Source organism: Schistocerca serialis, chromosome 11, assembly GCF_023864345.2.
Source record: "Schistocerca serialis cubense isolate TAMUIC-IGC-003099 chromosome 11, iqSchSeri2.2, whole genome shotgun sequence".
In the NCBI taxonomy this organism is placed as follows: domain Eukaryota; kingdom Metazoa; phylum Arthropoda; class Insecta; order Orthoptera; family Acrididae; genus Schistocerca; species Schistocerca serialis.
Window position 1 is genome coordinate 74822340 of NC_064648.1, and position 14780 is coordinate 74837119.

General features: G+C 42.9%; 1 protein-coding gene and 1 non-coding gene across 3 annotated transcripts in view; one reads left to right on the forward strand and one right to left on the reverse strand.

Moving 5' to 3' along the window:
• LOC126427315 (ankyrin-3-like) overlaps positions 1-14780 on the forward strand; it is a 95151-nt gene that overhangs the window by 57419 nt on the left and 22952 nt on the right. For both annotated transcript variants that reach the window (XM_050089622.1, XM_050089623.1), the window contains exon 4: positions 5257-5833. In XM_050089622.1, coding sequence (XP_049945579.1) covers positions 5257-5833 — 577 coding nt within the window. The remainder of the gene's footprint in view (positions 1-5256; positions 5834-14780) is intronic.
• Positions 8445-8521, reverse strand: Trnas-gga (transfer RNA serine (anticodon GGA)). The gene has a single exon. It is a non-coding gene; the product is annotated as a tRNA-Ser (tRNA).

The following is a 14780-nucleotide window of genomic DNA, read 5'->3' on the forward strand; positions in this document are numbered from 1 at the left end:
TTTCACACTGCAGCAGAGTGTGTGCTGATATGAAACTTCCTGGCATATTAAAAGGGTGTGCCGGACCGAGACAAGAACTAAAGACCTTTGCCTTTTGCGGGCAAGTGCTCTACCATCTGAGCTACCCAAGCAGAACTCATGTCCCCTCCTATGGGCTTCAGCTCTACCAGTACCTCGTCTCCTACCTTCCAAACTTCACACAAGCTCTTCTGCGAATCTTGCAAGGCTAGCACTCCAAAAAAGAAAGGATATTGCGGTGACATAGCTTAGGCACAGCCTGGGGTATGTTTGCAGACTGAAATTTTCACTCTGCAGCGGAGTGTACGCTGATATGAAACTTCCTGGCAGGAGTGCTAGTGAGGTTTGGAAGGTAGGAGACGAGGTACTGGCAGAACTGAAGCCCAGAGGACGGGACGTGAGTCGTGGTTGGGTAGCCCTGTCGACAGAGCAGTTGCCCGTGAAAGGCAAAGGTCCTGAGTTCGAGTCTCGATCCAGCACACAGTTTTAATCTGCCAGGAAGTTTGAGGGTGACAGTTATTGACCTACATGAAATGAAACCTTCATAGCTTCTGAACGGTTTCCTTTATGACGTTCAAATTGGACTGTTGGCTGCGGGGGATGATGGGAGTTTGCGTATGCACGTGCGGGTTGTTGTTGTCTGCTATGTGCACGAGAAAACGTCTCGGTGCAGCGTACCTGAATATATATCACTGGTGAAGGCCTACTACACGAGCAACAACAGCGCAAATGCGGCTCAAAGGAAGTGGTGCGACCGAGATGAAGATGAAGACAACCGGTCCGTGTGTGCTAAAAATAAAGAATATGATTCGAAAGTTTGAGAGAATGGGTAGCTCTCTTGCTGACTGTGTTCGCAATGTCGGTCGTCCAAAAAGGATGAAAACGACTGAAAACATCAACATAACAAGTCTTGTGTTTCAAACCAGCCCCAGGAAATCTATCAGACCAGCTGCACAACAGCTGGGAATCAACTGGGAGGCACTGCGACATGTAGTTGTTGAAGACCTGCATCTTTTCCCATACAAAATTCAAACTCCTCAGCCATTAAGCCCGAGGTCCATGGAACAGCAGTTTCGTTTCGTCTACACTCTTGTCTCCAGAATTGACGAACAGGACTTTGATGTGAATATGGTTTCGTTTCACCCCTAAGCCCACATCTATTTGGATGGGTTCGTCAATAAGCGAAATTGGCGCATTTAGTGGCTGAGACTGCACATTCGGTGATCGAGAAGTCTCTTCACCGTCAACGGGTGAGTGTGTGGTGTGCAGTCTCCGGTCACGAAATAATCGGTGTAATATTCTTTTGGTGACTACCGAATGGTACATAAAGGTTTTGGAAGATGATATCATCACGATTATCCAAAGTTACCCTCATTTCGATAAGATGTGATTCATACAACATAGTGCACGATCCCTTCGAAGCAGGGAAGTGTTTGATGTTCTGGAGGAGCATTCTGGGGACCGCATTCTGCCTGTGGTGTACCCAGGAGGACAGGCATGAGCCTTGATTGGCCTCCATATTCTCTAGATGCGAATACGTCGACTTCTTTCGGTGGGGCTCTGTTAAGGTCAAGGTGTACAGCAATAGCCCAGAGACTGTTGCTGAGATGAAAACAGACATTCAGGAGATCATCGCCAGCGTCGATTTTCCGACACTTCAGCGGGTCACGCAAAATTTCGCTATTCATCCGCGCCACCTCATTGCCAATGACGGCAGGCACATCGAAGATGTCATAACCTTAATCCGAATATATGTAGTGACGTTTACATTTTGAATAAATTGTAACACGCCGAACTTTGTAACTAATTAACATTTTTTTTCTGCTTTATATACAGTCAGCTAGAAAAATGTAGGCACACCATAAGGAACGAAAACTAATACTTGTGTGTTTATTTTACAACTAATAATTCATCACATACGTTGTACCACTTTCAGCTTAGCGTAGGGATACTTTAAGTGTTAAAATGTTTACAGTCGGCGGCTATACACATAGCAGAATGACGAGCGGCCGTTAAAATTCTCTAAGCACTATGGTACTTAACACCTGATGGCATTACTCCCTTAGACTTAGAACTACTTAAACCTAACTAACCTAAGGACATCCCACACATCCATGCTGGAGGCAGGATTCGAACCTGCGACTGTAGCATGAGCGCGATTCCGGACTGGAGCGCCTAGAACCGCTCGGCCATAGCTTCCGGCTCGTCGCAACTATGTCAGTCACTGTTGCAGTGTAGATCGCTGCACATGTCGCTGTAATATCCTGGCGAAGTTCCTCCAGCGTGCGAAGTTCCTCCAGTTCCCCACAAGTAAAAGTCCATAGGTGTTAGATCTGGCGACCATGGAGGGAACTCAATGGGTCTTCTTCATCCAGTCCAGTGCCACAGGCGCGGGACACGATGGGAATTAGAATGCCCATCGAACACCCCATGATGTTGTCGGCCACTTTTATTTGCATGGATTCGTTATTAAGTGAAATTGGCACAGTTGGGGGCTGAGAGTCAGTATTTGGCGATCGAGATGTCACTTCACCCTCAATGGGAGACTGTGTGGTGTGCAATGTCCACTCATGGATTACCAAAATTCACCCTGGAGGAGCACTTTTGGGACCATTCTGGTTCTGATGCACACAGAGGTCACTAGCATAGGCCTACATTGTATTCACTTTCAGATAAAACAGCTATGCCATGCATACCTGCTCTGTTCTCCTGTATTACTACATGTAACACTACTCCCGCTTCTTAAGTACCTGTTCGTTGAATAGATTAAAGATAATTGTTTATAGTACACCACCCTGCCGGATCACTTGTGAACATCCGTAGAACCTGTGTAGAGTGCACTCCAATGAAAGTCTTCTCTTTTATTATACAGCTTCCACATAACATATCACTCTCTACGCATATTCCTACTCTCTCCTGTACCTCAAACTCTATTTGGCCATTTTACATCATGAAACGTTTCCTGTATACCTACCAAAGCTATGTATTTACAATTTCAAATTAAGTTTAATGATATTACTCCTTCTTGGGTTCTTCGTTTTTTTCCGAATCCAATCTGACTTTCTGATAATCCTGTGTCAACTGTTCGAAGACAGTGGAAGCTTTTGTTTGATAAGGCATTCACAACTAAGCTAAGACTTCGGTAATTTTCGTATTTTAAGACATTCCTCCTTTAAGGATAAATATCGTATAATCTTTGTCTAGAATCTGAGGGCAAATTCCCCTGTTTATATATGTTACGCTATGGAGTATTTAACAGATTACTAATTTCAACTCTTCCACTTTCGACAAATTCAGCTCGAATATTGTCTTTCCCAGGGCTTTCTTGTTTCTCGGATTTTCATAGCTAGCTGATAGATAATAAGTGCAATAAATAATAGTAATTTAAAATGTCTTTTAAAAAATCAACCTGATCGTCTAACGTAGTAACTGGAACTGTGACTATTTTCAGCGCTAATTACAGCTTGTAATGAAGAACTTACAACAACAAAGGTCGGTTATCAGTACCATCTGCAACAATTTGGTAGGGTGACATCAATTACGAAATGATGGAAAGAATGTGTGTTGAAAATATGGCTTATTCTCTATGACTGGCTCTGACATATCCCCCTACAGTAATGGCTCCCAACCTTTCTGAGAGCATTATCCCAGAGTGCAAACAGACGCTAGCTGGATCTCCACCTCCCCCACCCCACCCCCCTACCCACCCAAACACACACACACACTAAGTCATCATCTTTAGCAATTAACTAAACTCCACTAAGAAGAATATTTCCTTTGAAAATTTTTATTTTGAAAGTGATGGAAGATAAATGATACTTAGCTTTTGTAGACGTTTTATTAAACCTCAGACTAATGTGTCAATTATACAATTGGTACTTCTTATTTGTAATGATGTAGTGTTTCTCATTGCGTCTAAGACTACTCAAAAATGGAAGTTAACTAACTGTCTGCAGTGAAGTTATGCATTTGTTACAAAACTTGTTTCTCTACATCACTTCTCTCTCTATTTACACTTGCATCACCATCACCCTGCACCTTTACTTAAAATCAATCAAGTGAAAATTCGTGCACTCTACTTACTGTTTCTGAATCACTTGATTGCTAGACTCCTTACTTCTGCAGTGTCAGAAATCGAACGATTTTAACTTGCCAACGCTTGTGTCTGACTAGGTGCCACAAATAATAATGAAAATAAAGTACTGTATAAATCTTACACTACAATAGTAGCCACTACATAGTAAGTGTTGAGTTGAAGTTTAATATTTTTTTCATTTATTATTATGAAGTGAGTGATGACGAAATTTCTGGTCATTTGCTAGAAATTTTTATGAGATATTGAAGCATATGTGACCTACAAGTCTCGATTTCTCCATCGTGGTACAAAGTAAAAACTATTGTGTGCAGCAGGAGGATTATGTGTGGAAGATGAAGTTCATACATTCGTTTGACAAGCTGTAGCATGCACCACATTGTGTCATTCATTATTTCTATTATTTGAAAATAAAAATGAATTAATGTTAACTTATGTAATACCTATTACATTGTTGTGAGATAGTAATGATAAATATGATCTTTTAGAAATAACTTAGCATTGTGAGTGAAACACAGTTAGACACAGTTGTTTGTACCCCACATAAAATTTAATTTTATCCACTGGGGGAGGGGGAGGGAGGGGGCCGTTATGCCACTACCCTACAAAATGTTGGGTGTTATCATGTTGGAATAAGTGAGAAGTTGCCATCAAGCTATGCCTGCCACCTCTATACCATGTTTCTAGAAAGTCATTCCAGACTGTGACAGCAGTTAGTTGATCCCCTGTATCAGTTCCTGGAGACAAACATGCTGGGCTAGCGGTTAAGGGCAGAAGGGGTACAGATTTCAGACATAAAATATCATTGTTTTCTTAAATAAGTGCAGAACTTGGGACTGTGTGGGGAATAAAATATGCTTAGTTTTGTGCTAGATCTCCATTTTGATACTTTGAGCAAGTAATTGTACAAAGAGACAAATGATAAGAGACATGTATTCCTTCTGTGGCATTTTTTACAAGCAAATAGGGAAGTTTTAAGAGGAGATGTAATAGATTTTCAAAAGTATTATTTCCTTCATCTACACACTTTAATCTATGTTGTGTGTGAATTTTATCCTGATGGCAGCTTTATAAATGCCTTTAAATTGATAAAATGATTGCACTGGCAGCCACTCCCACCTTTCTGCTGGGAAACTGTGTTCCAGAATCGCTCACAGTGGGACGAGTTCATGAAGTTGAGGAGGCCACGGCCGAGGATCTTGGCGCCCTGCTGGACGCCGGGGACGGCGCTATGGTGACTCTGCTGGCCGGGGACACGCGGCTGATGGCGCACAGGGCTGTCTTGGCCGCCAGGAGTCCCGTGTTTGCGGACATGTTCCGTCGCGTCACTGTAGAGGGCAGCAGCAGTCAGCTCGTACTCTCAGACACAGAGGGTCCTGTGCTGCGTCAGGTGCTGGCATACCTGTACACCCTGCAGGTGCCGCAGCTGCCCAGCATGGCCCCAAAGCTGCTGGTCGCCGCCGACGTATACGGCCTGTCAGTACTGAAAGCGCACTGTGAGCAACAAGTGGCCGCCCAGCTGTCTGTCGAGACTGCGGCAGCTGCAGGTGTTCTCGCGATTAGGCATTCCGCCAACAGGCTGAAGCAGGCCGCCGTCGCCTTCATAAAGGCCCACTTGCTCCGTGTGATGGCGACGCAGGGCTGGACTGAGGCTGTAGTCAACGACACACAAACTGTTGTGGAGTTGACTCACCTGATTGCAGAGACACTGACAGACACCAGGTAAGCGTGAGACAAGTCACAATTCTACGTTACACAGCGATAAGTGTGTGTACTGCCAGGCCTACAATGTCCACCACAAAGTTTAATTAGATGTGCATGCACAGTAAAATACACTACTACTGATATCCATTTTCTTGTATACACTATGTGATCAAATGTATCCAGACACCTGGCTGAATATGACTTACAAATTCAATGAAGCCCTCCATCAGTAATGCTGGAATTCAGTGTGGTGTTGGTCCACCCTTAGCCTTGATCTCAGCTTCCACTCTCGCAGCCATACGTTCAGTCAGGTGCTGGATGGTTTGTTGGGGAATGGCAGCTCATTCTACACGGAGTGCTGCACCGAAGAGAGGTATCGATGTTGGTCGGTGAGACCTGGCATGAAGCTGGCGGTTCAATATATCCCAGATGTGTTCTGTAGCGTTGAGGTCAGGACTCTGTGCGGGCTAGTCCTTCACAAAGACGTTACTGTCATTCAACCACTCGGCCACAGCCCATGCATAATGAACAGGTGCTCAATCATGTTGAAAGATGTAATCGCCGTCCCTGAACTGCTCTTGAACAGTTGGAAACAAGAAGGCGCATAAAACATGAATGTAGGACTGGGCTGTGATGGTTCCATGCAAAACAACAAGGGGTGCAAGCACCTTCCATGACAAATACGGCCATATCATAAAACCGCCGCCTCCGAATTTTACTGTTGCCACTACACTTGCTGGCAGAGAGCGTTCTCAGGGCATTCGCCATACCCACACCTTCCCATCCGATTGGCACGTTGAGTACCATGATTAGTCACTCCACACAAAGTTTTCCCATTATTCAATCGTCCAATGCTTTACGTTTCTTACACCAGGCGGGGCGTCATTTGACATTTACCACTGCGATGTGTGGCTTAAGAGCAGCCGCTCGACCATGAAATCCTGGTTTTGTCACCTCCTGTCTAACTGTCATTGTACTTGTAGTGGTCACCGATGCAGTTTCGATTTCCCGTGTGATGTTCTGGATAGATGTGTGTCTATTACAGATTACGACCCTCTTCAACTGTGGGCAGTCTCTGTCATTCGATGGACGAGGTCGGCCTGTACACTTTTGTGCTGTATGTATCCCTTCACGTTTCCACTTCGCTATCACATCGGACCTACGCATGTTCAGGAGTGTGGAAATCTCGCGTACAGACGTATGACAAGTGAGACATCAATCACCTGACCACATTCGAAGTCCATCAGTTCTGTGAATCTCCCCATTCTCCTGTCTCACGGTGTGTAATGTCCACTGAGGGCGCTAATATGGAGTACCAGGCAGTAGGTATCAGCACAATGCACTTAATATGAAAAACGAATGTTTCTGGGGGTGTCCAGATACCTTTGGTCACATAATGTATGTCATACAAAAACCGGCGTTGTCTGCATTAGATTGTCACACACTAACTGAATAGCTTGTCTAAATGCTCTCAAGGAACACGCATGCTCGAAGTAAGCTAACATAAAGACATTGTACTTCGCAACTAAGGAGGTTGAATGCCACAAACAAGTGCCGATGTCAAACATTTCAAATATGGTACCTCGTAAACGACTCGTACTTTCGTACTTGGATCCTGCAACAAACACCACTGACATTCTGATCTACGCTACTTTTCGTTTGTTAATATCAATAGGAGGTGGTCTATTTAGAAAAGTGTATTTTGGCACAACAAATACACTTCCTAGGTATTAGTACAATCTATGGATTAGCTAACAATACGAGCTCCACACTACCAATCCGCTGTATGAAAACAGCAGATGAATAGCACTTTCAATACCCGCAATATTTCTGGAGGAAGCATTAGGTGATTTACCCTATATATTGGCAAAATGGTAAAATTTCTTCCATACTGACACTCTAACCTGGATCTTGGAAGTTGTTAAGGCCACTGCTCGCATAAAGTGGGAAACCCAGGTTCGGATCCCAGTCTGGCACAAATCTTCTAATGTCACCAGTAAATTGTAGAGTGAGAATCTCATCGTATTTTAAACTGCAAACACATTTCTTATGCTAAATACAGCTGTGAACTGCAGCAGGATCTGTTCCTTCAGACATGCATCCTTGTCGGAAGGACATGCCATAGGAGGTTTTTAAACACAGGTACTTTAAGTAGTGTTCATATGCCCAGGCAGAGGTCGTGACAACAATAAGTAAGTATCTTCCTGTGTGAGAGTTACAGTGATTGTTCTACAGCAAGACATGGAAACTCGCGGTGATATGTGGAGTTTTAGGTCGGTCATTGAAGCCTTCTCGAATAGACGAAGTTGTTCGGCGATCATACTTGCACATTGGGAAATTCAGATTCCAGTCCAGGTCTGACATCAAGCTTTTCATATCACCAGTAAACTGTACAGTTGGAGTGTCGTCGTATTCACGATTGTTAATACGTTTCTTGTACTTCACGCAGCTGTAGCTCACAGCAGTACCTGTTTCTTCAAACATGCATGGATGTCTGAAGGCCAGTGCACAGTAGACCCATAAACACAGACACTGGAAATAGAAATAGCACTTTCTGCTGGCTCACAATGCTTTCGTTGAATTTTAATAACATTTTCATCAAATGAAACTTCCTGGCAGATTAAAACTGTGTGCCGGGCCGAGACTCGAACTCGGGACCTTTGCCTTTCCCGGGCAAGTGCTCTACCAACTGAGCTACCGAAGCACGACTCACGCCCGGTCATCACACCTTTACTTGTGCCAGTATCTCGTCTCCTACCTTCCAAACTTTTCAGAAGCTCTCCTGCGAACCTTGCAGAACTAGGACTCCTGAAAGAAAGGATATTGCGGAGACACGGCTTAGCTACAGCCTGCAGGATGTTTCCTGAATGAGATTTTCACTCTGCAGCGGGGTGTGCGCTGATATGAAACTTCCTGGCAGATTAAAACTGTGTGCCAGGCCGAGACTCGAACTCGGGACCTACTCTCAAATCTTTTGTTAGCAGATAAGTTAGCAAGAGGAAAATCATGCAATAGCCAAGATTTCCATAGCTACGTGGATTATTTAGGTCTTATTTGCAGTCAACATTTCTATTGAATTGCATGTGTACAACAAGCTGTTATTTAAGTTAGCTCCTGAAGTGTTTGAAGAAAAAGGAAAATTAGCTGTGGCCACTGCAGGTTCCGTTCTAGTGATGGACACAATGATGGACTGTTCAGATCACAGACAGACACTACAGTGACATGTGCTGTTGGCAGTTAGGGAAGTCCCGCTCCGTTCTCTGTGCTGTACATGCTACCCTAAACCTCTTCCTTCAAAGTACCCTCTGTTCTCGTTTGTTGTCTCTCCTGCTTCTGGGAATGAGATACCTATAAATGGCGTTCTACCGTGTAAAGTGAAGCTGAAGAAGCGGAGCAAGACTGTCGCTCCTTACCAGGACCAGGGAAATATCTACACTATGTGGTCAAAAGTATCCGGACTCCCCATAAAACATACGTTTTTCATATTAGGTGCATTGCACTACCACCTGCTGCCATGTGCTCCATATCAGTGACCTCAGTAGTCATTAGACATCGTGAGAGGGCACAATGGGGCGCTTCGCGGGACTCATGGACTTCGAATGTGGTCTGGTGATGGTGTGTCACTTGTGTCATACATGTGTACGCGAGATTTCCATACTCCTACACATCCCTAGGTCACTGTCTCCTATGTGATAGTGAAGTGGGAAAGTGTAGGGACACGTACAGCACAGAAGCATACAGGCCGACCTCGTCTGCTCACCGATAGAGACCGCAAACAGTTGAAGAGGGTCTTAATGTGTGATAGGCAGACATCTATCCATATGATCACATAGGAATTCCAAACTGCATCACGATCCACTGCAAGTACTATGGCAGTTAGGCGGGAGCTGACAGAACTTTCATGGTCATGTGGCTGCTAGCAGGCTACACATCATGCCAGTAAATGCAAACAATGTCTCGCTTGGTTTAAGGAGAGTAAACATTGTACGACTGAACCTTGGAAAAACGTTTTGTGGAGTGACGAGCCATGGTACACAATGTTGCCATCCGACGGCAGGGAGTGGGTGTGGCGAATGCTTTGTGAACGTCATCTGCCAGTGTGTGTAGTGCCAACAATAAACTTCGGAGGCGGTTATGATGAAGAGCAATTCGTGGGTGGTGATTGCATCTTTCAGCCCGATCAAACACCTGTTCTTAATGCACGGCCTGGGGCGGAGTTGTTACACCTCAGTAACATCCCTGTAATGGACTGGCCTGGACAGAGTGCTGACCTGAATCCTACAGAACTTCTTGTGATGTTTTGGAACATCAACATTGTGCCCGGCCTTGCAGACTGACAAAGATACCTCTCCTAAGTGCACCACTCCATGAAGTATTTGCTGGCATTCCCCAAGAAACCTTCCAGCACCTGATTCAACGTATGTCTGCGAGAGTAGGAGCTGTCATCAAGGCTAATGGTCGGCCGACACCATATTGTATTCTAGCATTACCTACAGAGGGCGCCACGAACTTGTAATTCAATATCAGCCAGGTGTTTGGATGCTTTTGATCACATAGTGTATCTTAGAATGCTGCAGCACAGTTCAAGGTGTGCAGCAACGTATTTTAAATTCCCTATTCGTGACGTTTCCGTTCTGTAAAACGTGAAATCTTCGTTGTAGTGGAGTAGTCAGTCACGTTAGTCGCTACACCCATATCAGTCCAACAGTTTTGTGTGTTGTGTATCTCCCTTTTACTTTCTAGATATATATATGGGATTCGCTGACAATTTCTGTAAAAAATTCATTAACTGTAACGACCTATTCGAGGGGAATTAGAAAAAACTTTTTTGAAGTTTACTAAGCTCTAAGGAAAATGTCATCCTCAATTGGAGCAAATATGGAAAATTTCTCTTAAAGAAGGTGATATAAAAACGTAATTCTTAAACACCACATGACCACCTCACAAGAAAGGCGACCGGGTTTCACAACAGCTTCGCTGCTTCAGGCAGTTCCACATAATGCTCTGTCTTCCTTCACATTTCCCTCCCGCTTCTAGTTTGTTCTTTCCCATGACACTGCCATACTTCAGTGCACTCCCTTGTGCAACACACAAAGGAAGGCGCCTTTCTGTGTGAAAACTCCTTACTTGGCTCTTAGAGGAGGGTCTGTAAAATATCTACTGACCATTCTCTGCTTTTTCCCTGCGGCTTTTGTAAATATTAGTCTTGCAGTATTTTCTTGTGGTAGAACTTAGTGTTTTCCTTTTCTGAGTTGTTCCAGTTATTGGTCCATCCCCAACCATGTCAAAATGAAAGAGATCTTTATATCCTTTTATTCTTTTTTATGAACATATCACATTATAAATACTCACTACAATGCTAGTGACTAGTAATTACCATAAATTACTTTTATTTTTAGATATATCTGAATATTTATGCACCACTTACTGAGCTGCTTCAAAAACTGGAATTCATATCCCTGACATAATAATCCTTACACTCAATGATTCATTTCTCATTTATTTTTAAAGTTACAGAAGTGTATTCCATAATTATAAACGAAAATCAATGTGTGAATGTAAATGCTTATCGCCACAGCTATGGTTTCAAGATGCGTATTATTTACACATTAACTTTAAATATGTAATTCTGTCTCAATTATTTAGAAGTAAAGTTGTGAAATCCACTTCTTAACTTAAATAGCGTGCATGTCACAAGACCTAACCAGTATCTTCTTCATTGCTTCAAGCTATGTACACTATTGCATTGTACATATTCATCTGCTTATCATGACAACCAGTTCACACCCAAGTATCCATCCATGTTACGTCCATACACATGAAGCCTCTCTTCTTACGTCAATCGTAAATTCTTCGCCCAGTTTCTTCGTGAGAAATCACAAACGTTAACCAACACACACACAGCCACAACGTTTTCACTGGTTATCACACTACATACAAATTTCCATCAACTGGCATATGTAGCATAGTTCCTTTGTCTGTGGATTGCACTTATATTTAAATTATTATGCACTAATATAACACACACACACACACACACTCACACACACTCATAAACTTCAGTGACTACCTTCCAGTCTCCAGATATTTGCCTGTATCTCCTTCTAACTTGAAGAAGGCGCAATGGACTTTCTCTACTTTCTATGTGAAAGCATAATTTCATGAATCTTTACTGAGATATATTTGGTGCAATGCCTTATGTAACCTATTACTCATGGTTTTCAATCATATTGAATCATTCTTTTATCAATGAGATATACTAATAAAGTCTGATAAATATCATTACACTGAACACAGTAACAAAACCAAATTCTTGATTTCAGTGAGTGACAACCTGTAATCAGCCCTTAGGCATATCTGTATATATATATATATATATATATATATATATATAGTGTGTCTGCTTGTTTTGCTGATCATACTCATAGACTCGTTCAGCTTCCCACTCAGGTACTATTCAACATTCACCTGTTTCGTGTGAGTTCTCATTGGTCAGTGTTAATCAAATAAATCTATTGGCCGAAGTTTCAATTCTGTGATAAAGGTTTTAATGGAAGTTAAATTTTTAATGCAGTAGCTTCGTAATTCGACAAATACTGTGCTCCATTTTTCTCTGACTTTCCTTCCCCCTGTCATTTCAGAAGTATATGTCATCATATTTACTGTACGTTCGCCCTACCGCCCAGTCTGTAGCATATGACCTACAAACACCATCTGATGGACATAGTATCAAATTAAGTAAATTTAAACGTTTTGCCAATCTATTTTCTGAGTCATTGTAACTTGGTATGTTAAACTGCTAGTATGAGAAACTCCTGAGAGGCAGTGTGTAAACTGATCGTCTCACTAGGTAAGCCATTTATCTTAGTGGATTAGTGGACCCATTGTTGCCTTGGGCTGTACTGGTCCCATTATCTGTGGATAGATAGCTGCCCTCTGGTCCCAGTGTGAATACATGTATCTAAACAGTCTACCTCTGCACTGTGGGCCAGCTACTGGACACAGCAGGACAACCCCCAATATACAGTCACACAGTGAGCACAGCGACTGAGGCCAGACCCTCGTCACAGCTGTGCAGACCACAGGTCCCAACTCAACCTCCGTCTGTGGCATGTTGTGAGTTCTGTCACTACATAAGCACATATTTAAACAAATTAGAGGAGGGTGGCGTTAGCGAAATATTATGGCGAAAAAATCGAATTTTAGTTTCTAAAAAGCAAAGATGGCAATGGTTAACAGTAAACTTATTGTTTTAATTGATATCAACATCTTTCTTTGTATTATGTTCATTCATTGTGGTAGTATGGGGATTGTTTCCGAAGCTAAAATTCTTTTCCAAAGTTTATGTATATATTAATGTAGTGGATGGAGTTCCCAGTTTCAGTGTTGGTTATATATCTCCCAAGTTAATCTTGAAGGGAATCGATGTGGAAGTAGGTTGCTGGTGCATTGCTATATGAGTATAACACATAAACATAAATTTATGGACTTTACCAGCTGTAAAAGTGAGAGGTAGAGTCTGCAGAAAGTGAAGCATGTAAGACTGGAAACATAACCTCTACGTAAGACTATGTACATCGCTTGATGTAGAGTTTATGTTTAAATATACAGTGCATCAACAAGAACTGAAGTTTTCGGAAGGGTTGACGAAACGTAATGATACTTCACATGTTGAGACAGTATGTGACATTATCACAGTCATAGAATAATCGAGTCAAATTTCCACAGTACTTAGTGGTATGAACCCATTTATAGTTTGGCATTACAATCACACTTACCTGGACAAATGCATTTGTTCTGTTGGGAAGTAAATCTTAAAGTCATTTTATCGTCTCCTGAGGGAAAGTGGGCCATAACCGTTGCAATTCGTCCTTGATGTCACAATTACTAGCACTGCGATGGATTGACACCCGACATGTTAGATCTGGATGTCTTTCGGGACATGGGGGTATTTCAACGTCACGCAGACCATTTATGGAGATACATCCCATGTGTGGGTGAGCATTTTCCTGTTGATTGTTGATGTCACAATACTGTTGCATGAGAGGTAGCAAACAGGGACATGGGATTGCAGTGGCGTACCATTGTGCCAACAGCGTCCTCAGTCACTATGAGTTTTGAGCTGAGGTCATACCCAGTGGATCCACATACCATGACCCCAGAAGTAACACTGCTGCATGTTTCCAGAAAACAGAAAGAATGCGACCAAGGTCGCCGCCATAGTGCCTGACGATGCTCATCTGGGCCAGTACAAAATGTGATTCATTGCTGTAATGCGAGTAGTCTATGCATTATATTCACAGAACCACTCCAATAGAAGTCTTTTCTGTGTTGGTATTAATGACAGCTACACGTGGCTGAATAATTCCATAGTCCATCCGCTAGTAGTCTCTGACACCAATGCAGGGACAAGGAAGATATGCTCATGACCTTAGGGACTGTGAACAAAAGAATACATAACTCCGATTGGCTGGTCCAACAACAAAAGCGTTTAGGGAGGTGGCCACGAGTGTATCTAAGAAGATTAGAAAAATGAGTGAAATATAAGTGATACACTTTGATCCGTTGCAGTGCTGTCTCGAGGCAGTAAAATATTGCCGGACATGATAGCATGGCCAATCTGGCTCCAAACCTAGAGAGACCCTAGATACTTCTGTTAGTACAGGGTGGAGCAAATGAAAGTGGCCTGGGAGATTGGATACGATTGCTCGTGAATAGATGCATATAGCCACACCCTGTGACATGCATGCTATGTGTAAGTCCACCACGTGATCCACATCAATTCAGAGTGTAGTGAGGCCTGTGTCAGTGTGAGTGAAGCATTACAGAGGGGACAATGGCACTCACAGTGGAGTAGCAGGCGTTTGTTGTGAAAAGTTATGTTACAACGGAGTCATGGGAACGGTGTGGTCACTTGTTTTCTGCGGAGTTTAGTGTTGTTAAACTTTGAGCAACGACTCCCATG